The 23,698-nt window shown below is 33.7% G+C and overlaps 3 protein-coding genes across 3 annotated transcripts; all 3 read left to right on the top strand.

Annotated features, from left to right (window-relative positions):
- The first annotated feature begins 8,349 nt into the window (after positions 1 to 8,349).
- On the top strand, positions 8,350 to 12,043 carry LOC116012896 (MDIS1-interacting receptor like kinase 2-like). Its single transcript, XM_031252568.1, has 3 exons — positions 8,350 to 10,175; positions 10,959 to 11,506; positions 11,595 to 12,043. Exons 1-3 carry the CDS (start codon positions 8,350 to 8,352, stop codon positions 11,963 to 11,965), a joined length of 2,745 nt encoding a protein of 914 aa, XP_031108428.1. The 3' UTR covers positions 11,966 to 12,043.
- Positions 12,044 to 15,133: 3,090 nt separating this feature from the next.
- On the top strand, positions 15,134 to 17,179 carry LOC116012891 (MDIS1-interacting receptor like kinase 2-like). The gene has a single exon (XM_031252563.1). It carries the CDS (start codon positions 15,134 to 15,136, stop codon positions 17,177 to 17,179), a length of 2,046 nt encoding a protein of 681 aa, XP_031108423.1.
- A 1,248-nt stretch (positions 17,180 to 18,427) lies between these two features.
- LOC116012885 (probable leucine-rich repeat receptor-like protein kinase At1g35710) lies at positions 18,428 to 19,182 on the top strand. Its single transcript, XM_031252558.1, has 2 exons — positions 18,428 to 18,620; positions 18,709 to 19,182. The coding sequence occupies exons 1-2, from the start codon at positions 18,428 to 18,430 to the stop codon at positions 19,077 to 19,079; spliced, it is 564 nt and encodes a 187-aa protein (XP_031108418.1). The 3' UTR covers positions 19,080 to 19,182.
- The last annotated feature ends 4,516 nt before the right edge of the window (positions 19,183 to 23,698 follow it).

The raw sequence follows: 23,698 nt of genomic DNA, 5'->3' as shown, positions 1-23,698 counted from the left end.
ATTGAACATTTTAAAGAAGGATATATAGTAGTTATATTAGGTATGCCAAGTTGCCAACCAAGTGTTAATACTTATAATATACAAGTGTGATGGATTTGTGTTATCTTTAATTTGCTGAAGTTGTGTTGCCTTGCATTTTTATCCTTAAAAATAACTATTTCATTTATTTTTCTTCTCCAACAAATTATTTCTTATATGTATGGATGACCACAATTCGGTTCGACCCTAACCGGACACTATAACAATTATATCAAAATAGTATGGACGATTATCGTTACAAATCAATTATTTTATTTTATTTTTTCCGACTTTGAACTATAACCATAACCGTCCATACTATTTAGGTTTAATTGTTATAGTATCCGAATATGTTCGAACCGAACCGTGATCTTCCATAAATATAAGAAATAATTTGTTGGAGAAGAAAAATAAATGAAATAGTTATTTTTAAGGACAAAAATGTCTATTTAATATAATATTACAAGGAGAAAAATCATCACTTTAATAACTCAAGGGAGAAAAGCTACTATATGCACATTAGCACATATAACTCAGGAGGGAAAAGTGTCATTTTCTCTTAATATTATATAATAATAATAATAATAATAATAATATAAAGCATGCTAGACAACAGTACAACACGCATGCCGCTGTACTTTTATATATATATATATATATATATATATATATATATATAAAAGTACAGCATGCCGCTTTATATATATTTATATTATAATATATATATATATATATATATATATATATATATATATGTGTGTGTGTGTGTATTTATGTATGTACGTATGCATATATTCGGGGCGGGGTAAGGAGAGTACTCCCCATCTCCGTCAGGGAATCAAATATTCCCCTATCACCGTCTCCATTTCTCTATTTTTGTCCTCATCGAGGCGAGGAGCAGGGTAGAATCAGACTCTACAAGTTGTCCAATGTTTGAAATTCAAAGACGGAGTGTCTTCTTTCCATCTCATTGTTGATGATATTAAACACCTATGGCAAGATTTTTGTAATGTGTTTCTTTCTTTCACCAAAAGATCACGAACCAAGTTGTCCATGTACTTGCAAGGCAGTCTAATTCTTCGCCTGATTATTCGGAGTGGTTCTACAACCATTCGTCTATTATTTATAGTGTGTTGGATGGCTTCAGATTTAACTTAATGAAAGTTTCTCTTGGTTTATAAAAAAAAATCGCCAATGAAAGGTCAATGCACTCAATTGAATCGCCCTAATTCGTTTGGATATTTGTTTCAAGTGAATGGTGGTGTCATTTTCTTCAAGTCAGAAGTTTACCCTTTGTGGCGGCTTGGGTTGTGGACACACATATTTTGATGGGATGGTTAATTAATTAGCTTGTATGTTTTCGTACACTATAGTAAAATAAGATGCCATCTCATCTTAATTCTTAATCAACCCCTATGTCCTTCATACGTCCTACCTTAACAATCATCAAATATGGTCATACTAATGCAATGTTTGGGTGATTGAAAACCTATAGCCGCTACAATAGTAAATATATGCACTTACAATTGTAACTTTATAAACGAATAGTAATATAGTGATTTATGTACCTAAAGTAAATAGTAATGACTTTATGTACATGTAAATTTATATGTTAACAAAATTGAAAGAAAAATATTAATATTAGTGTTATTTAAAAGATTTCAATTAGAATTTTGAATAATATATTTTTTATGCATTAATTAATTTTATTTATACAAAAAGAAAAAGAGAAAAATAAATTAAAGTTGGAAAAAACAAGGATGTTTTGGGAGCATGTTGCTATACGCACCATGGTCTATTATTATTGTATTATATGTCCCTATTTTTATTTTTTTTTGGGTGATGAGGGAAATCTACAACCATTATTAAATGGTGTAAATTGAGTAAACTAACTCTATTTTTGTATAATAACACATAAACCAAGGAGATGCAAAGTCCATTAGGAAGACAAGCTAAGAGTTGTCTATTCACTTGGTCATCTCTTTTGGGATGTTATATGATTTTATTTAGTTCAAGGGAATATGGGTTCACTTAAGTGAATGTGAAGTTTCAAGATTTTATTGTTATTTTTTCTTTTGTAACATTGATAAGAGTTGAGGTTGGTGAGCCTAAATGAACTCGGCCACACCAACATGAAGATTCGACTTGACATGACCTAGTTTAACATGATCGTTGGGGAGTGGAAGAGGAAGGCATTATTACATTAAGAATATTTTTTATTTTCGAAGCATTACGTTAATAAGATTATTAGAATATTATATTGAAAAATTCACTTAATTGTGTGTCATTTGTCTAATATAAGTAGCTTACATTATGTAATAAGTGGGACACATATTGTACTGAATTTGGATACAAGGATTAAGACTTTTATTTGGTGCAATTACTTGTCTAGTTTTTTTATTTTCTTAATCTTTTTGGTATTAATTCACATTAATACCATTAAACATATACTTCAATTTTTATATCAGATAATCAACGTACCAACACTTCAAATTTTTAGTTAAGATAGGTTTTTAAATTAATTAATTAATTAATTAATAATAATAATAATAATAATAATAATAATAATAATTATTATTATTATTATTATTATTATTATTATAGAATGCAACTATGCAAGTATCAAAGTCAAAGAAAAAAAAATAGATATAAAGCTATGCAATAAATCTGACCAATCTATAATGGTGCATGCAATAAATGAACGTAAGATGACAATTAGTCAAGGAAATTAAAGCAATAGAAATTTCCCCACAGGATTCTCATTAATTATATTACTTCTTGATTATCATGCTGAACAACTTATAATACTAATGCAAATTGAATACCAACTTGATAAGACTTCGAGGCTGTATCAAAATAATATTTAGACTGTTAGATATATTTAATCAAATATATCTATGTATTTAATTGAGAGAAAGAGGGGAAAGGACGAATGAATTTGATTAGGAGTAGAAATTTTATTGCTTTGTTTCGGTACTCCTTACACACTACAATTTTTACACAAATGAAAGTACAACATATTTATAGGATAATCATAATGCATGCTAGCAATTCCATTTTCATGTGAGTGCTTGGTCCCATAATAGCACTAGATATCAGACACAACTACTCCATGTTTGATACCTTTCTACCCACTTCCCTTAATCACTCAACCACTACACTAATTCATGTTTTATGGATTTATTCTTTCCACACACATAATGACACACAACATATAATTAATCACTAAAGCAAGTAAGCAACTTCCGAAATCCATTCCTGCTACTTGCTCCACTTGGTTTATATAATAATAATAATAATATTATTATTATTACAACATTGACCCCCTTAAACCAAGTTGGATAAATTCGTCATCCCAATTTCCTTCTTCAATTTGAGAAATGTCTCTGTCTTCAATGGTTTTGTAAAGATATCAGCAACTTGGCATTCACTTGCACAATACTCAATGTTGATTTGTTTTTCAGCAACCAACTCCCTGATCTTGTGATACTTGATATCAATGTGTTTGCTGCGACCATGAAAAACAGGATTTTTGGACAACGAAATGGCAGACTTGTTGTCACAAAAAATTGTTGTAGGTGCCTCCTGCTTTTGTTGCAAAAACTCCAAAATTCTTCTAAGCCAAATTGCTTGAGTAGCACAGTTTGCTGCTGCAATGTATTCTGCTTCTGCGGTTGAAAGTGCTACAATCTGCTGCTTCTTTGAAGACCAAGAAAATATAGCAGAACCAAGATAGAAAGCATATCTCGATGTGCTTTTTCTTGTCTCAACATCTCCAGCCCAATCACTGTCTGTGTATCCAACAAGTTTCACAGCATCATTAGTAGAGTAAAAAATTCCATCATTACTCGTACCTTTGACATATCTCAGAATTCGCTTTGCTGCAACCCAATGTGATTCTTTTGGTTCCTCCATGAATCTGCTGAGTATTCCAACTCCAAAAGAAATATCTGGCCTTGTAGCTACCAAATACCTCAAACTCCCAATTAGACTTTTATAGGCTGTAACATTCACATTCTTACCACACTCATCTTTGGACATCTTCAACTTTTCAGCTACTGGAGTTGAAACTGGTTTGGAGTTTTCCATTTTGATTTTTCTCAAAATATCAGCAGCATATTTCTTCTGTGAAATAAAGATTCCACCATTCATCTGAACAACTTCAAGACCAAGAAAGTAACACATAAGGCCCATATCAGTCATTTCAAATTTCTTAATGAGTGCCTCCCTGAATTCTGAGATTAGTTTCAAATTGTTTCCAGTAAAAATCAAATCATCAACATACAGACAGATTATAACAATTTCTCTAAAATCTGTGTATTTGACATACAGAGTATGCTCATAAGGACATCTCATAAAACCATTCTCAACAAAATAAGAATCAATGCAACCATACCATGCTCTGGGTGCCTGTTTTAAACCATACAAAATTTTTCTCAACTTGTAAACCTTATTTTCTTCCCCTTTCTTCACATACCCTGCAGGTTGCTCAACATATATTTCTTCTTCAAGAAAACCATTCAAAAAGGCAGACTTGACATCCATTTGAAACAATTTCCAATCATTTTGAGCAGCAAGAGAAATAAGCATTCGCACAGTATCAAGTCTACTTACAGGAGCAAAAACCTCAAAATAATCAATACCTGGTTTTTGTTTGTAACCCTTTGCTACCAACCGTGCCTTAAAACGGTCAACCTCACCATTTGACTTGTATTTGGTTTTATAAACCCACTTTACTCCAATTGGCTTCTTTTTGGGAGGTAATTCTGTTAACTCCCAAGTACCATTCTTTTCAATGGCACAAATCTCCTCATCCATTGCCTTAAGCCAATGAGTTTCTGTAGCAGCCTCCTCAAATGATATAGGGTCACAATCTGCAAAGAGAGCAAACTGAACAATCTCTTCATCAGTCAAGTCATTATCATTACCCAAAACATAATCTTCCAAACGAGCTGGTAAGTGACGCTCGCGTTGAGATCTCCGAACTGATGACTCTGGCTGTAAAGAAGATTGCACATTATCTGAAACCAATTGCTCATTATCAGGAATAATGGGAACAACAACTGACCTTTCTTCTTTAGTTGACCAATCCCATGCACCATATTCATCAAAAGTGACATCACGACTTATAACAACCTTTTGAGTTTCAGGATTATACAATTTATAAGCCTTTGAAATGTCACTATAACCAATAAAAATACACTTCTCACCTTTATCGTCCAACTTCTTTCTCAACTGATCTGGCACATGTGCATATGCCAAACATCCAAAAACCTTGAGATGTCTGATAGATGGTTTACTCCCACTCCAAGCTTCCTCAGGTGTCTTATCACGAACGCTTTTAGTTGGACACCTATTCAACACATGAACAGCACAAGCAACAGCTTCTGCCCAAAAAGGTTTAGGCAGATTTTTAGATTTCATCATGCATCTTACCATGTCCATGATAGACCTATTTTTCCTCTCAGCCACTCCATTTTGTTGTGGAGTGTACCTAGCTGTCATCTGATGCTGAATACCATTTTTCTTTAAAAATTCATCACAAGCAATATATTCTGTACCTCTATCAGTTCTCAAAATCTTAATCTTATAACCACTTTGTTTTTCAACAAAAACCTTAAATTGTTAAAAAACATCACATGCATCTGACTTCTGTTTCAGAAAATAAACCCATGTTTTTCTACTGAAATCATCAATGAAGGTAACAAAGTACTTACAACCTCCATTTGAAGGAACTTCCAATGAACACAGATCTGAGTGAACAATCTCCAACTGCTTTGTCGCTCTTTTAGACTTGCCTACAGGAAAAGGTTCTCTATGCTTCTTCCCAATCAAACAACTCTCACAAATTTTGTCAGGAACATTAATAATCGGCAAATCAGAAACAAGTTTCTTTCTTGCTAAATAATTTAATCCGGTGAAATGAAAATGCCCAAACCGCATATGCCACAACCAATTATCATCACGGATTTCAGAATTAAAGCAAGTAAGAAGTGCATGGTTGATTTTTAAAGGAAATAGTCGATTTTGAGACATATTTACCTTTGCAATCAAAACTCCCTTGGCATCAACAATGGTACAACACCCTTGAGTGATATTAATTTTATATCCTTTTTCTGACAACTGTCCCATACTCAACAAATTTTGGTGTAATGCAGGAACATAGAAAACATCGGATATAAAATTGTGAGTACCATCCTTCAATTGAATAGAGATTTTACCTTTTCCCAAAATTGGCACTTTTGACTTATTTCCAAATGTCACCTCAGATCGTATTGATTCATCCAACTCTGAAAACAATTCTTTCTTCCCACACATATGGTTACTACATCCAGTATCCAAGAACCATATGTTTTCATCTGCAGACAAACTGTTACTGACCAAAAATAAGGTTTCAGATTCAGTAGAACAATCACCAGATTTTTCAGCAACATTTGCTTGATTTTCATGACCATCCTCTTTATACCAGCAATCTGCAATTTTGTGTCCATATTTGCCGCAATTGTAGCAATTAAATGGAAATTTACCTTGCTTGGTATTATTACCTCCACCTCTTCCTTGATTGAAGTTACCTCGTCCCCTTCCTTGATTTGAGTTACCACGTCCTCTTCCTCTGAATCCTCCTCTACTTTTTCCACGACCTCTACCAGCTCCTCCACCTCTTTGATTAGAGCTAGTCATATTAAAGGTGACTTGGCTCTTCAAAGCTTCTTCTGCTAGTGGTTCCGATTTTGACGCAATCCTTTCAATATGACTTTCTATCATACCTTTTAACTCGGCAATTGACAATTCCTCGGTATCGTGTGACTCTGTTATTGAAGCCACCACATGGTCATACTTCATCGGCATCGTTCGCAGAACTTTTTCAACCACTGCACCATCTTCAACTGTGTCTCCGTATAACCTCATCTTATTTACAAGATCAATAAGACGAGAGAAATACATATCTACCATTTCTGTAGAGGTCATCTCACAACGATCATACAACCTTCTCAACGACTGCAACTTAGACTTCTGTGCCCGATCAACTCCTTTGTGTGACACCTCTAAGATGTCCCAAGCTTGTTTTGCCGTTTGAGCACTAGCTAGCTGCCCAAAAATAGAGTAATGGACGCCTTGATGAATTTGTCCCAACGCCAATTGATCTCGCCGTGTCGCAGCTGCATCAGCTCCATCTGGTAGACCGGGATCAACATAGCTCCAAAGATTTTGAGCTTTCAAATGTGTGGTCATCATAATTTGCCAATAATTGTAATCGAGTTTCCCATCTAATTTAGGACCCGACCATACAATATTGAAATTATTGGCCATATTTTACTAGGAAAAAATATCTCGGGGTTGGAAGGTTGATAGGCTCTGATACCAAATGTTAGATATATTTAATCAAATATATCTATGTATTTAATTGAGAGAAAGAGGGGAAAGGACGAATGAATTTGATTAGGAGTAGAAATTTTATTGCTTTGTTTCGGTACTCCTTACACACTACAATTTTTACACAAATGAAAGTACAACATATTTATAGGATAATCATAATGCATGCTAGCAATTCCATTTTCATGTGAGTGCTTGGTCCCATAATAGCACTAGACATCAGACACAACTACTCCATGTTTGATACCTTTCTACCCAATTCCCTTAATCACTCAACCACTACACTAATTCATGTTTTATGGATTTATTCTTTCCACACACATAATGACACACAACATATAATTAATCACTAAAGCAAGTAAGCAACTTCCGAAATCCATTCCTGCTACTTGCTCCACTTGGTTTATATAATAATAATAATATTATTATTATTATTACAACATAGACTAAATCCCAGAATCTATATACCTGGCCTCCTTGTTCCTTCTGCATTCACCCAGTAAACACAACATACACTTTCTCCTCGTGTGTCACAATGAGAAAGCCTGCATATATACTATTACTGTTGCTTACTTTTAAACACCTCCTATCCCTTCATCTTTCTTCTTCTTCTTCCCCTGTTCCTAATACTACGAACACAAATCCATTTTTTCCTTATTTGCAAGTAGGAAATGAAGTAGGTGCTCTTTTAACTTGGAAGTCTAGTCTTGATGGCAAAAGTCAAAAAGTACTTTCATCATGGGTTGGTAGCAATTCATGCAAATGGATTGGAGTTACTTGTAATAAAGATGGGAGTGTTATAAGTTTGAATCTTTCTGGTTACGGGTTAAAAGGTACTCTTCAAGATTTGAATTTTTCGTCTTGTTCCATTTGCAAATTATTGATCTTTCTAAAAATTCTCTCAATGGTAGCATTTCTTTTATTAAAGATATGTTCCACTTTCAAAATTTAACAACTATGTGTCTCTATAAAAATTGGTTTTCTGGTCAAATTCCTCATGAGATTGGATATTTAAATTCGCTAGTAGATTTGGAATTGAACTCGAACAACCTCATGGGTGAAATTCCTATTTCTATAGGGAACTTGAGAAATTTAACGATTCTACAACTCCACACAAATCAACTTTCTGGTCACATTCCTCAAGAAATTAGGTTATTGACATCCCTTATTGATTTGAAATTCGAGTCAAATAATCTCATTGGTCAAATCCCTACTTCAATTGGAAATTTGAAGAACTTAAGGACATTGTATCTCTATAAAAATGGACTCTCTGGTAGCATTCCTGCTACCATTGGAAATTTGTCAAATTTGAGGTATTTGTCCTTATTTTCTAATAACTTCACTGGTCAAATTCCAATCTCTTTAGGAGGCCTGACAAATTTAGAATTCATTTCGCTCGATGATAATAAACTTTTTGATCATATTCCTAAGGAAATTGGATTGTTATCCTCCCTTGTCGAACTATATCTGTCCTCAAATTTTTTGTTTGGTCAAATACCTAGTTCAATTAGAAACTTAACAAAATTGAATAAGTTTAGTCTATTTTTCAATCAACTTAGTGGTCACCTTCCATTAGAACTAAATAATATTAGTGCAAAACTAGTTGTTTTTCAAATAGGTGGTAATCATTTCTCAGGTCCTTTGCCAGAGAATTTATGCCTTGGCAAGTCACTAACCTATTTCTCAGTTGTATATAATAACTTTAGTGGAAACATTCCCAAGGGCGTAAAAAACTGCACAACCCTTCAAAGAGTTAGGCTTGAACATAACAAACTCTCTGGGGACATATCTGAAGATTTTGGAATTTATCCAAACCTAACTTACATTGATTTGAGTTCCAATAACTTCCATGGCCAGCTATCTTCAAACTGGGGTCTTTGTTCAAAGCTAGAAGCGTTAAAGATTTCCAAAAATAGAATTTCTGGGAAAATCCCACCTGAACTTGCAAATGCATCCCATCTAGAATTTCTTGATCTCTCCTTCAATCAACTTGTTGGGAACATTCCAAAGAGTTTTAGTACTCTACATTCCTTGGGTGTTTTAAAGTTGGTTGGCAACAAACTGTCTGGCAACATTACATTAGGAATTGGGGAATCGTCTTTGCTCACAGAATTGGACTTGGCTGCAAATAGGTTCATTGGTTTCATTCCAGAGGGCTTAAGAAGTTGTCAAAAGTTAACTGTCTTGAATTTCAGTCAAAATATGTTTGATGGTAGGATTCCTTATGATATAGGAAGCTTGCAGTTCCTTCAAACTCTTGATCTCAGTCAAAACATGCTAACCGGCAAGCTACCACAACAGTTTGGAGGATTAATATCCTTACAAAGCCTGAATGTTTCACACAATAAGTTGTCAGGCTCCATCCCATCAAGCATGGCTCAATGCTTAGGTTTGGTTTCGATTGATGTATCCTATAATGAGTTGGAAGGAGTGCTCCCAAACAACAAAGCATTTGAAAATGCTACATTTGAATCCTTAAGAAACAACAAAGATTTGTGTGGCAACATTGCTGCTTTGAAGCCATGTTCTTCTGGATCTCCTGAAAAGAAGACAGATCAAGGTCACAAAACAACAACTTTAGTCTTAAAGATAGTGATACCGATTGGAGTTATTGGTGTTGTTGCGATGGTTGTTGTCATATGGTTGATTCCACTAAGAAGGTGCATCAAAGAAATGCCAAGGGCATCCAGAGAAAATTTGTTCGCAATATTGAATTTTGATGGGAATATTGCATATGAAAGCATAGTAGAAGCTGTTGGGAAAAATCCCACTTCCTGTGACAATCAAAATCACAGACCCGACACGGTACACAAATACGAGATAATACACAATAGCCCAAAAATAAATATGAACACAAGGAACACAAGATTTACGTGGAAAACCCCAAAACCACGGGGAAAAACCACGGGCCACCAACAACAAAATATTCCACTATATCACAAATCTTGGGTACAAAGTTTCAGGCTACCACACGAGCCAAACATCTACAAATCATCTAATACAACAACTCCTAGGCCAAATACATTCTTATAATATTCACAGGCTAAAAGGAATAATATCTCGTACTCAAAATATTCAATTTCCAAGACTAGGATAAAAATGAATAGAAATATTACGAGATTATCCAAAGAGATGCCTGGAATAAATAAGCTGACCTCTCTAAATATTTGATGAAGAAAATACCCAAGAGCTAGGCAAACCCACGACAAAATAGCACGGCAAAACTACACCAAAGATGAAGGAGAAAATAGTTTGTTCCTTCTGCTGATGAACCGCCGAACGCCAAAAGAAGAGGAAGAAGAAAGATGAGTTTTTCTTCCTCTGCTGAACTGCCGAACTCACTGCCTCTCTGTGTTTCTCTCTACTGGCCGAAAAAAAAAAAAGAGAAGAATGGGAATTAAAATAATTCATTCCTCTGCTGCCCAATACTACCGAGAGAAGACCAAGAAAATGAGGAATAAAATATTGTGGAATATTCCTCATCCATTAAGGACAAAAGGGAAACAAACAAAGATTAGGTGAGTGTCCCATTTTCTTTGTCTGCCATCTTGCTTCTTCACATGGAGGGACCCAACAGAAGCAACAGACAACTTTGATTCAAGATATTGCATTGGAGTGGGAGGATCCGGAAGTGTATTTCGAGCTGAGTTATCCAATGGTGAGATTTTTGCTGTAAAAAAATTAAATGAACCCATACAAGGAGATGAGTCTCGAGACTTCAGAAGTTTTTCAAATGAGATTCGTACTTTAAGTGAGGTGAGGCATCGAAATACTGTTAGGCTGTATGGCTTTTGTTCTCATGTGCGACATTCGTTCCTAGTTTATGAGTACTTAGAAGGTGGAAGCCTAGCGCAAGTATTGAGCCATGATGAAAAATCAATAGAATTTGATTGGATTAAGAGGGTGAATGTTGCTAAAGCTGTGGCAAAAGCATTATCATACATGCACCAGGGTAGTTTCCCTACCATTGTACACCGAGACATATCCAGCAAGAATATTCTTTTTGATCATGAATACGAGGCTCATATATCTGATTTTGGCACGGCTAGACTCTTGAATTCTAATTCATCGAACTGGACTTCGTTTGCTGGAACATTTGGCTACACTGCTCCAGGTATTTATTGTCCTAATCTTTTTATTATATAAACTGTATATACAGCTATATATCATATTTTTTATTCCTATTTTGATTTTGTTTGTAGAGTTTGCTTACACAATGGAAGTGAACGAAAAGTGTGATGTGTTCAGTTTTGGAGTGGTAGTTTTAGAAGTGATTATGGGACGACATCCTGGTGAACTTGTTTCATCAATTTCATCGTCTTCATTATCTGAAAACCAAAACGTGTTTTTAAAGGAGGTGTTGGACCCTCGACTTTCAAGTCCTGGGAAACATGAAGCGGAAGAATTGGTGTTGATTGCAAAGATAGCATTTGCATATCTGAATTTCAATCCAGGATCTCGGCCAACCATGTTCCAAGTTTCTGCATTGCTGTCCAAGAAAATGCAGCCTTCAAATTTGTTTCCTCATATCACACTTAGCCAATTGTTTGGTCTTGAATTTCCCACTGTCTGACTACGACATTAATCTTCATTTGCATACTATTTATCCTTTAATTTTGGTTGTATATATTCTTGGTTTTCTAAGAATAATAATGATCAATAATTTCTTATCTTCCTAATTTATATTGTAATCGTTATATTGTTTCATTTCTACTCCAATACAAAATCAAGAAATGCGTAGTATGAAATGGGAAGATAATGAAAAGTTTACAGATTATGATCTTATCGCACAATATATAATTTTTCATGTACATTCCATCAAGCATTTCCAAGTGTTCTAGTTTTGGTTTAGATTTTATTGATATATCATACAATTAGGTAGAAGGTTCAATCCCAAACAATATAAAGCATTTATGAAAGTGCTAAAGATATTAAGTTTAGATGGGGAAGTGGCATATTATAAAAGTATCCTTAATGTGATTGGGAACTTCGAATTCGAGATATTGTATATATTAGTGATTGAGGCCAGACATGTTAGTGTTTTCAAAGTTGAGCTACCAAGTGGTCAAATAGTTGCTATAAAGAAGTTTAAGGCCACTGGGCAAGAAGATTAATTGTGCAATCTCAAAAGTTTTTTAAATAAGGTTCATAGTTTAGCCGATGTTAGATATTAAAATATTGTAAAATTATATAATTTTTTTGCTAGTGAGAGACATTCATTCTTGATTTATGATTACTTGGGAGGTGAGAGTCTAGTACACATATTAAACCATGATGAAAAAGTATTGAAATTAATGTACATGGATTGAAATCGATGAAAAGGGTAAATGTAGATAAAGATGTTACTTAAGCATTATATTGCCTATGTGTGTCGTTGAATGTACCTGCTAATGTGATGACGTTGACTAGAATGTGCTTAAAGAAATAGAGGCCTTGATGCTTGTTGCACTTTTTAATTTGCTCTCAATAGTTTTGTTAGGCCATTGACTATATCACAGACATGTATGCCTTTTGCTCTTAGGTTTTGTAAGCCTTTTGTTTTTTGTTTTTTGTTTTGTTTTTTTTTTTTAATGATTTCGCCTTGCCTTTGCAATCTTGCAGCTAACCAAAGGTTTTCTTGACATGGTTATACATGAATGTATATTGCAATTCTACACTAGTAAGAATTAATGATGGTTTAGTATAGCATTAAAGAATACAGTACTTCTGGGCTGGTAAACTTTCTTCCCTTAAGGTTGATCTGATCTCCAACTCCAAAGGACCCTAACATTTGCTTAATGCGTACAAGGATCCCCTCACTTTGAGAGGTTACTTCGATACTGTCGCTGATGAGACTCGACCCTTAGTCTTTCTTCCCAAACTTCACCCATGTGACCAACTGAGCTACTCAGCGGGCTCCTAGATTGAAATGTAAACTTATAGAGAGAGATGGAGGAAAAACAAGTGGGATGGTACACTTGGGCAGAATTGTAGCATCACTTGACGTAGACCTCTAGTTGAAATGTAAACTTATTTTTGGAGGCTTTTTTTTTTTTTTTTAACCTTCTCAATCATTTTCAGTCCAAAGAATCAAAGTTCATAGATTCGATCTTAGGATCGCCTATTTAGAATGATAACAGAGCTGTCTATATGGTAGTTGATTCAAAAAATTTTCTTAATTGACTTTTAAAAAATATTTTAACAGAATTTTAATATTGTATCATCGCACAATAATAAATTTGCCAATCAAAGGTCAATGCACTCGGTTGAATCGCCCTAATTAATTTGTTTGGTTTGGATATTGGATTCAAAGTCAATGGTGGTGTCATTTTCTTCAAGTCAAAAGTCTACCCTTTGTGGCGGCTTGGGTTGTTGACACATTTTTATGGGATCGGATGCTTAATTATCTTGTATGTTTTTATACACTATAGTAAAATAAGATGCCTTCTCTATAACGTTTTCCCTCATATGATTATTATTATTAGAATAATAATAATAATAGGTATTTATTTATGTGGAGCAAATTATTTAAGCTGACTAAGTATTAGTATTTGGTCAGAGGTTATTGGTTACCTGCATTGATGCGATGTATGTATATATAGACTCCTAAGTCCTTTCACTGCTCAGTTCACGACTCATAAATTATAGTAAATGATAAGAACCAAAATAATTGAAAGTTTGTAAGGATGTATTCCATTTATAATTGCAATGACTTTTGTAGACTTTTTAAAATTAAAAAAAAGTTTATAAAATTTTATGAATATTTTTTATATAGATTTTTATAGAATCTTACAAATTAAAGTTTTAAAAAGTTTTGAACTATTCTATGAAAGTCAATAAAATTTTATTAAAAATTATTTTAAAAGTGTACAAAAGTCATTATTGAATACACCCCTAAATTTTTAATTAAGATAGGTTTTTAATTAATTAATTTAATAATAATAATAATAATAATAATAATAATAATAATAATAGAGACAATGGAAATATCAAAGTCAAAGAAAACAATAGATATAAATGTATGCAATAAATCTGACCAAACTAGCTAGCTAAAATGGTGTATGCAATAAATGAACGCAAGAGGACAATTAGTCAAGGAAAGCAATAGAAATTTCCCCACAGGATTCTCATTAATTACTTCATTATTATCCTGCTGATGAACAACGTATATATAATACTAATGCAAATTGAATGCCAACTTGATACGACGACTTTGAGGCTGTATCCAAATATTATTTACACTAAATAATCCCAAAATCGATCTATATATACCTTGGCCTCCTTGCTCCTTCTGCATTCACCCAGTAAACACACTTTCTTCTCGTGTGTCACAATGAGAAAGCCTGCATATAAACTATTATTGTTTCTTACTATTAAACACCTCCTATCCCTTCATCTTTCTTCTTCTTCTTCCCCTATTCCCAATACTACAAACACAAATCCATTTTTGCCTGCAAATAATTTGCAAGTAGGAAATGAAGTAGGTGCTCTTTTAACTTGGAAATCCAGTCTTGATGGCAAAAGCCAAAAACTACTTTCATCCTGGGTTGGTAGCAATTCGTGCAAATGGATTGGACTTACTTGTAATAGAGATGGGAATGTCATAAGTATAAATCTTTCTGGTTACGGTTTAAAAGGTACTCTTCAAGATTTGAATTTTTCATCCTTGTTCCATTTGCAAATTATTGATCTTTCTAAAAATTCTCTCAATGGTAGCATTTCTTTTATTAAAGATATGTTCCACTTTCAAAATTTAACAACTATGTGTCTCTATAAAAATTGGTTTTCTGGTCAAATTCCTCATGAGATTGGATATTTAAATTCGCTAGTAGATTTGGAATTGAACTCGAACAACCTCATGGGTGAAATTCCTATTTCTATAGGGAACTTGAGAAATTTAACGATTCTACAACTCCACACAAATCAACTTTCTGGTCACATTCCTCAAGAAATTGGGTTATTGACATCCCTTATTGATTTAGAATTAGAGTCAAATAATCTCATTGGTCAAATCCCTACTTCAATTGGAAATTTGAAGAACTTAAGGACATTGTATCTCTATAAAAATGGACTCTCTGGTAGCATTCCTGCTACCATTGGAAATTTGTCAAATTTGAGGTATTTGTCCTTATTTTCTAATAACATCACTGGTCAAATTCCTGTCTCTTTAGGAGGCTTGAAAAATTTAGAATTCCTTTCACTCGATGATAATAACCTTTTTGGTCATATTCCCGAAGAAATTGGATTGTTATCCTCACTTGTCGAACTATATGTGGCCTCAAATTTTTTGTTTGGTCCAATACCTAGTTCAATTAGAAACTTAACAAAATTGAATATGTTTAGTCTATTTTTCAATCAACTTAGTGGTCGCCTTCCATCAGAACTAAATAATGTTAGTGCAAAACTCATTCTTTTTCAAATAGGTGGTAATCATTTCTCAGGTCCTTTACCAGAGAATTTATGCCTTGGCAAGTCACTTACCCATTTCTCAGTTGTATACAATAACTTTAGTGGAAAGATTCCTAAAGGCATAAAAAACTGCACAACCCTTCAAAGAGTTAGGCTTGAATATAACAAACTCTCTGGAGACATATCTGAAGAGTTTGGAATTTATCCCAACCTAACTTACGTTGACTTGAGTTCCAATAACTTCCATGGCCAGCTATCTTCCAACTGGGGTCTTTGTTCAAAGCTAGCAGCTTTGAAGATTTCCAAAAATAGAATTTCTGGGAAAATCCCACCTGAACTTGCAAATGCATCCCATCTAGAATTTATTGATCTCTCCTCCAATCAACTTGTTGGGAACATTCCAAAGAGTTTTAGTACTCTACATTCCTTGGGCGTTTTAAAGTTGGATGGCAACAAACTGTCTGGCAACATTACACTAGGAATTGGAGAAATGTCTTTGCTCACCGAGTTGAACTTGGCTGCAAATAGGTTTATTGGCTTCATTCCAGAGGGCTTAGGAAGTTGTCAAAGGTTATCTGTCTTGAATCTCAATCAAAATAGGTTTGAGGGTAGGATTCCTTACGATATAGGAAGCTTGAAGTTCCTTCAAACTCTTGATCTTAGTCGAAACATGCTAACTGGCAAGCTACCACAACAGTTTGGAGGATTAATATACTTACAAAGCCTGAATGTTTCACACAATAAGTTGTCCGGTTCCATCCCGTCAAGCATGGCTCAATGCTTAGGTTTGGTTTCCATTGATGTATCCTATAATGAGTTGGAAGGAATGCTCCCAAACAACAAAGCATTTCAAAATGCTACATTTGAATCCTTAAGAAACAACAAAGGTTTGTGTAGCAACATTGCTGGTTTGAAGCCATGTTCTTCTGGATCTCCCAAAAAGAAGACAGAACAAGGTCACAACACAAAAACTTTGGTCTTAATTATAGTGATACCGATTGGATTTGTTGGTGTTGTTGCGATGGTTGTTGTCATATGGTTGATTCCACTAAGAAGGTTCATCAAAGAAATGCCAAGGGCATCTAGAGAAAATTTGTTCACAGTATTGAATTTTGATGGGAATATTGCATATGAAAGCATAGTAGAAGCAACCGACAACTTTGATTCAAGATATTGCATTGGAGTGGGAAGATCAGGAAGTGTATTTCGAGCTGAGTTATCCAATGGTGAGGTTTTTGCTGTAAAAAAGTTAAATGAATCCATACAAGGAGATGAGTCTCGAGACTTCAAAAGTTTTTCAAATGAAATTCGTACTTTAAGTGAGGTAAGGCATCGAAATGTTGTTAGGCTGTATGGTTTTTGCTCTCATGTGCGACATTCGTTCCTAGTTTATGAGTAATTAGAAGGTGGAAGCCTAGTGCAAGTATTGAGCCATGATGAAAAATCAATAGAATTGGATTGGATTAAGAGGGTGAATGTTGCTAAAGCTATGGCGAAAGCATTATCATACATGCACCACGGTAGTTTCCCTACCATTGTTCACCGAGACATATCCAGCAAGAATATTCTTTTTGATCATGAATATGAGGCTCATATATCTGATTTTGGCACGGCTAGACTCTTGAATNTTACACTAGGAATTGGAGAAATGTCTTTGCTCACCGAGTTGAACTTGGCTGCAAATAGGTTTATTGGCTTCATTCCAGAGGGCTTAGGAAGTTGTCAAAGGTTATCTGTCTTGAATCTCAATCAAAATAGGTTTGAGGGTAGGATTCCTTACGATATAGGAAGCTTGAAGTTCCTTCAAACTCTTGATCTTAGTCGAAACATGCTAACTGGCAAGCTACCACAACAGTTTGGAGGATTAATATACTTACAAAGCCTGAATGTTTCACACAATAAGTTGTCCGGTTCCATCCCGTCAAGCATGGCTCAATGCTTAGGTTTGGTTTCCATTGATGTATCCTATAATGAGTTGGAAGGAATGCTCCCAAACAACAAAGCATTTCAAAATGCTACATTTGAATCCTTAAGAAACAACAAAGGTTTGTGTAGCAACATTGCTGGTTTGAAGCCATGTTCTTCTGGATCTCCCAAAAAGAAGACAGAACAAGGTCACAACACAAAAACTTTGGTCTTAATTATAGTGATACCGATTGGATTTGTTGGTGTTGTTGCGATGGTTGTTGTCATATGGTTGATTCCACTAAGAAGGTTCATCAAAGAAATGCCAAGGGCATCTAGAGAAAATTTGTTCACAGTATTGAATTTTGATGGGAATATTGCATATGAAAGCATAGTAGAAGCAACCGACAACTTTGATTCAAGATATTGCATTGGAGTGGGAAGATCAGGAAGTGTATTTCGAGCTGAGTTATCCAATGGTGAGGTTTTTGCTGTAAAAAAGTTAAATGAATCCATACAAGGAGATGAGTCTCGAGACTTCAAAAGTTTTTCAAATGAAATTCGTACTTTAAGTGAGGTAAGGCATCGAAATGTTGTTAGGCTGTATGGTTTTTGCTCTCATGTGCGACATTCGTTCCTAGTTTATGAGTAATTAGAAGGTGGAAGCCTAGTGCAAGTATTGAGCCATGATGAAAAATCAATAGAATTGGATTGGATTAAGAGGGTGAATGTTGCTAAAGCTATGGCGAAAGCATTATCATACATGCACCACGGTAGTTTCCCTACCATTGTTCACCGAGACATATCCAGCAAGAATATTCTTTTTGATCATGAATATGAGGCTCATATATCTGATTTTGGCACGGCTAGACTCTTGAATTCTAATTCATCGAACTGGACTTCGTTTGCTGGAACATTTGGCTACACTGCTCCAGGTATTTATTGTCCTAATCTTTTTATTATATAAACTGTATATACAGCTATATATCATATTTTTTATTCCTATTTTGATTTTGTTTGTAGAGTTTGCTTACACAATGGAAGTGAACGAAAAGTGTGATGTGTTCAGTTTTGGAGTGGTAGTTTTAGAAGTGATTATGGGACGACATCCTGGTGAACTTGTTTCATCAATTTCATCGTCTTCATTATCTGAAAACCAAAACGTTTTTTTAAAGGAGGTGTTGGACCCTCGACTTTCAAGTCCTGGGAAACATGAAGCGGAAGAATTGGTGTTGATTGCAAAGATAGCATTTGCATGTCTGAATTTCAATCCAGGATCTCGGCCAACCATGTTCCAAGTTTCTGCATTGCTGTCCAAGAAAATGCAGCCTTCAAATTTGTTTCCTCATATCACACTTAGCCAATTGTTTGGTCTTGAATTTCCCACTGTCTGAGTACGACATTAATCTTCATTTGCATACTATTTATCCTTTAACTTTGGTTGTATATATTCTTGGTTTTCTAAGAATAATGATTATCAATTTCTCATCTTCCTAATTTAAATTGTAATCGTTATATTGTTTCATTTCTACTCCAATATAAAATCAAGATATGCGTAGTATTAAATGGGTGGATGAATGAAAAGTTTACAGATTATGATCCTATCACACAATATATAATTTCTCAGGTACATTCCATCAAGTATTTCCAAGTGTTCTAGTTTTGGTTTAGATTTTATTGATGTATCATACAATTAGGTAGAAGGTTCAATCCCTAACAATATATATAAAGCATTTATGGAAGTGCTGAAGATATTGAGTTTTGATGGGAAAGTGGCATATTATAAAAGTATCCTTGATGTGATTGGAAACTTCGAATTCGAGATATTTTGTGTGTGTGTATATATATATATATATATATATATATATATATATATATATATATATATATGTATATATATATATATATATATATATATATGTATATATATATTAGTGATTGAGGCCAGACATGATGCGAATCTGGTTGGCCTCATCTTCTCTTCACACTCTAATTTAAAAAGGATTTTAAAATGATTTATTAGGTTGGGTGAGTTTGATTTGGAAGGTTTAATTTAGGTTGGGGAAAAGGTTGTTTTTGGGTTTTAATGTATAACGGTTTGCCACGTTCGGCTGTAGAATGGTAAAAACCAGAGATAACGCCACAAGGATGGTAATTTCCTTGATAAGTCAGGTTTGCCATGATCCACTCATCACGGCCGAACTCATTCCGAGTTCCAAAAAACACTCAGTTTTCTATCTCAAAACTTTTTTACTGTATATTTCATTTGGCATGCAATGGCCTTAAATAGCCATTAACAAGCAGATTACAACCACATAAATGAGATAATTATTTAGAATATAATAAAATAATCCTAACTAACAAACTAAGATAAACATTAAATTTAATATAATTCTAACAAACCAAATCTAAAATAATTTTAAAATAATCATCCTAATTAATTAATAAAACCAATTCTAAAATATTCCAATAGGCAATTATTGGTTCCCGTGCCCACAACAAGACATGTTAGTGTTTTCAAGGTTGAGCTACCAAGTGGTCAAATAGTTGCTTTAAAGAAGTTTAAGGTCACTGGGCAAGAAGATTAATTGTGCAATCTCAAAAGTTTTTTAAATGAGGTTCATAGTTTAGCTGAGGTTAGACATCAAAATATTGTAAAACTATATGATTTTTTTTTGCTAGTGAGAGACATTCATTAGTGATTTATGATTACTTGGGAGGTGAGAGTCTAGCACACATATTAAACCATGATGAAAAAGTATTGGAATTAATGTACGTGGATGAAAAGGGTAAATATAGATAAAGATGTGACTAAAGCATTATATTGTCATATATATACATGCATCGTGATTGTTTAACTCATATTCTTCTTCGTGATTGATTGTCTTCAGTTTAAAAGATTCCACTTGCACTTAAGTTTGCCTGTGTGTGTCGTTGAATGTACCTGCTAATGTGATGACATTGACTAGAATGTGCTTAAAGCAATAGAGGCCTTGATGCTTGCTGCACTTTTTGCTCTCAAAAGTTTTGTTAGGCCATTGACTATATCACGGACATGTATGCCTTTTGCTCTTAGTTTTTTTTTTTTTTTTTTTTTTAATGATTTCGCCTTGCCTTTGCAATCTTGCAGCTAACCAAAAGTTTTCTTTACATGGCTATACATGAATGTATATTGCAATTCTACGCTAGTAAGAATTAATGATGGTTTAGTATAGCATTAAATAATACAGTACTTCTGGGTTGGTAAATTTTCTTCACTAAAGATTGAATCTCCAATCTCAAGGGTCACCCGCATCCCGGCCTGACAGAGCATCTGAGAGGTAAATCATAGTAACTCATCATCTGAACATAGAAGTTAAACCTTTGCTTTAAAGATATGTATTTTGTTATTTTATATACCACGCTGATGTATTATTACGGAGTATTAGTTTTGAAGATAGGTAGGATGCCCGACACCATTTACGCCATTTTGTTGGTATAGAATCAGTTGGGTGAGTGCTAAACTGCTAATATGTGTGTGTTTTTAATGGAACTCCGAGCTGGAGGAATCGTGTAGAGGTACCAAATCATCAGCATCTATATATTTTGACCAATGCTTAAATCTTTTTTCGAAGAAATTCTCAGATGCTTGTCTCTAGCTATCAGCTTATTATTATTAGGGCACCTTTTCTAGTTTCAATATATATATATATATATATATATATATATATATATATATATATATATTGACGCTTATTAATGGTCAAACTAACGTAAGAGAAATTATATTGGCAATGTCAAAAGTAAGCATTATAAAACTTTTAAAAGAATTATGAATGTATAACTGGAGTAGCTAAGTTGGTTAGAGCATGTGGCTATTAAAAATAAAGTCAAATGTTTAAACCCTTCTTTTAGCGAAATTGTAAATTTTTTTGCCCATCTACTAACTAAACAGGTTCAAGCCTTTTTTTTTTCCTCTTTTCTTTGAGTTTGGTGGTTACTTGAAGTACAATTATATATTCTCTTCTTTATTTTCGGAGTTTCATTTTTTTTTTGTTTTTTTTTTATATACTTTCTTAAACATTTTCAGTCCAAATAATCAAATTCCAATAGTAATATCATGGATTCGGGTCCATCTTATAATAATGGGCTTGGACAGTGTTATATGAGATGAGGATGAAAACTTCAGTCAGCACGGGGAGTCCAATGGAGGAGCAATTTCACTCCCAGGGAAGTTGAAGCAGTTGCATGCTATCCAGGAAGCATTGAGTTGGCTTAAAACATAAAACATGGATAAAGTTCAGGTGGAATCAGACTCTACAAGTTGTCCAATGTCTGAAATTCAAAGGGGGACTGTCTTCTTTCCATCTCATTGTTGATGATATTAAACACCTATTGCAAGATTTCTGTAATGTGTTTCTTTCTTTTACCAAAAGATCAGCGAACCAAGTTGTCCATGTACTTGTTAGGCAGTCTGGTTCTTCGCCTGATTACTCGAAGTAGTTCTACAACCCTCCACCTATCATTTGTAATGTGTTGGTTTCAGATTTTTGAGTTAATGAAAGTTTCTCTTGGTTTAAAAGAAAAAATAAAAATAAATCGCCAATAAAAGGTCAATGCACTCAATTGAATCGCCCTAGCTAATTCGTTTGGATATTTGTTTCAAGTCAATGGTGGTGTCATTTTCTTCAAGTCAAAAGTTTACCCTTTGTGGCGGCTTGGGCATGTTGTGGACACACACATTTTGATGGGATGCTTAATTAATTAGCTTCTATGTTTTCATACACTATATAGTATAATAAGATGTCATCTCATCTTAATTCTTAACCAACCCCTACGTCCTTCATACTTCCTATCTTAACAATCATCAAATATGTTCATACTAATGCAATGTTTGGGTGATTGAAAACCTACAGCCGCTACAATAGTAAATATATGTACTAACAATGGTAACTTTATAAACGAATAGTAATATAGTATTTTTATGTACATAAAGTAAATAGTAATGACTTTATGTACATGTAGATTTATTAACAAAATTGAAAGAAATATTAATATTAGTGTTATTTTAAAGATTTCAATTAGAATTTTTAATGATATATTTCTTTATGCATTAATTTATTTGTACAAAAAAAGAGAAAAATAAATTAAAGTTGGAAACAACAGGGATGTTTTGGGAGCATGGTGCGTGTATGATCCATGATATAATTATTGTATTATATAGTTGTGGCCTTCCCAAGTTAGAAGTCATAGGTTCAATCCCATGCAATGAGACTCGAACCCATGACCTCCCATTTGAGATAGTCACTTCATGACACCTTGACCACAAGGTTATCATTGGGGAGTGGAAGAGGAATACATTAAGAATATTTTTTATTTTTCGAAGCATTACATACATTAAGAAGATTATTAGAATATTATATTGAAAAATTCACTTAATTGTGTGTTATTTGTCTAATATAAGTAGCTTACATTATGTAATACTCCGTAACTAATAAGTGGGACACATATTGTACTGAGTTTGGATACAAGGATTAAGACTTTTATTTGGTGCAATTACTTGTCTAGTTTTTTTATTTTCTTAATCTTTTTGGTATTAATTCACATTAATACCATTAAATAACATATACTTCAGTTTTTATATCAGATGCTCAACGTACCAACACTTTAAATTTTTAGTTAAGATAGGTTTTTTAATTAATTAATTAATTAAGTAATAATAATAATAATTATTATTATTAATATTAATATTATGATGATGATGATAATGATAATAATAATAATAATAATAATAATAATAATAATAGAGACAATGCAACTATATATGCAAGTATCAAAGTCAAAGAAAACAATAGATATAAAGCTATGCAATAAATCTGACCAAATAATGTACCTTCAGTACAAAAATAATGTACCTCCATGCAATAATGATTGATCTATAATGGTGCATGCAATAAATGAACGCAAGATGAGAATTAGTCAAGGAAATTAAAGCAATAGAAATTTCCCCAAAGGATTCTCATTAATTACTTCA

This window comes from Ipomoea triloba, chromosome 1 (genome assembly GCF_003576645.1).
Source record: "Ipomoea triloba cultivar NCNSP0323 chromosome 1, ASM357664v1".
NCBI classification, from domain to species: Eukaryota; Viridiplantae; Streptophyta; class Magnoliopsida; order Solanales; family Convolvulaceae; genus Ipomoea; species Ipomoea triloba.
This window is presented reverse-complemented; position numbering and strand designations above follow the sequence as displayed.

Bases quoted from the DNA above. Each gene is read 5' to 3' on its own strand.
- LOC116012896 (XM_031252568.1), top strand. From the start codon at position 8,350: ATGTGTCTCTATAAAAATTGGTTTTCTGGTCAAATTCCTCATGAGATT. The intron at 10,176-10,958 runs TCAAAATCACAG...CTTCACATGGAG, and splicing joins AATCCCACTTCCTGTGACAA to GGACCCAACAGAAGCAACAG. The intron at 11,507-11,594 runs GTATTTATTGTC...TTTTGTTTGTAG, and splicing joins ATTTGGCTACACTGCTCCAG to AGTTTGCTTACACAATGGAA.
- LOC116012891 (XM_031252563.1), top strand. From the start codon at position 15,134: ATGTGTCTCTATAAAAATTGGTTTTCTGGTCAAATTCCTCATGAGATT.
- LOC116012885 (XM_031252558.1), top strand. From the start codon at position 18,428: ATGGCGAAAGCATTATCATACATGCACCACGGTAGTTTCCCTACCATT. The intron at 18,621-18,708 runs GTATTTATTGTC...TTTTGTTTGTAG, and splicing joins ATTTGGCTACACTGCTCCAG to AGTTTGCTTACACAATGGAA.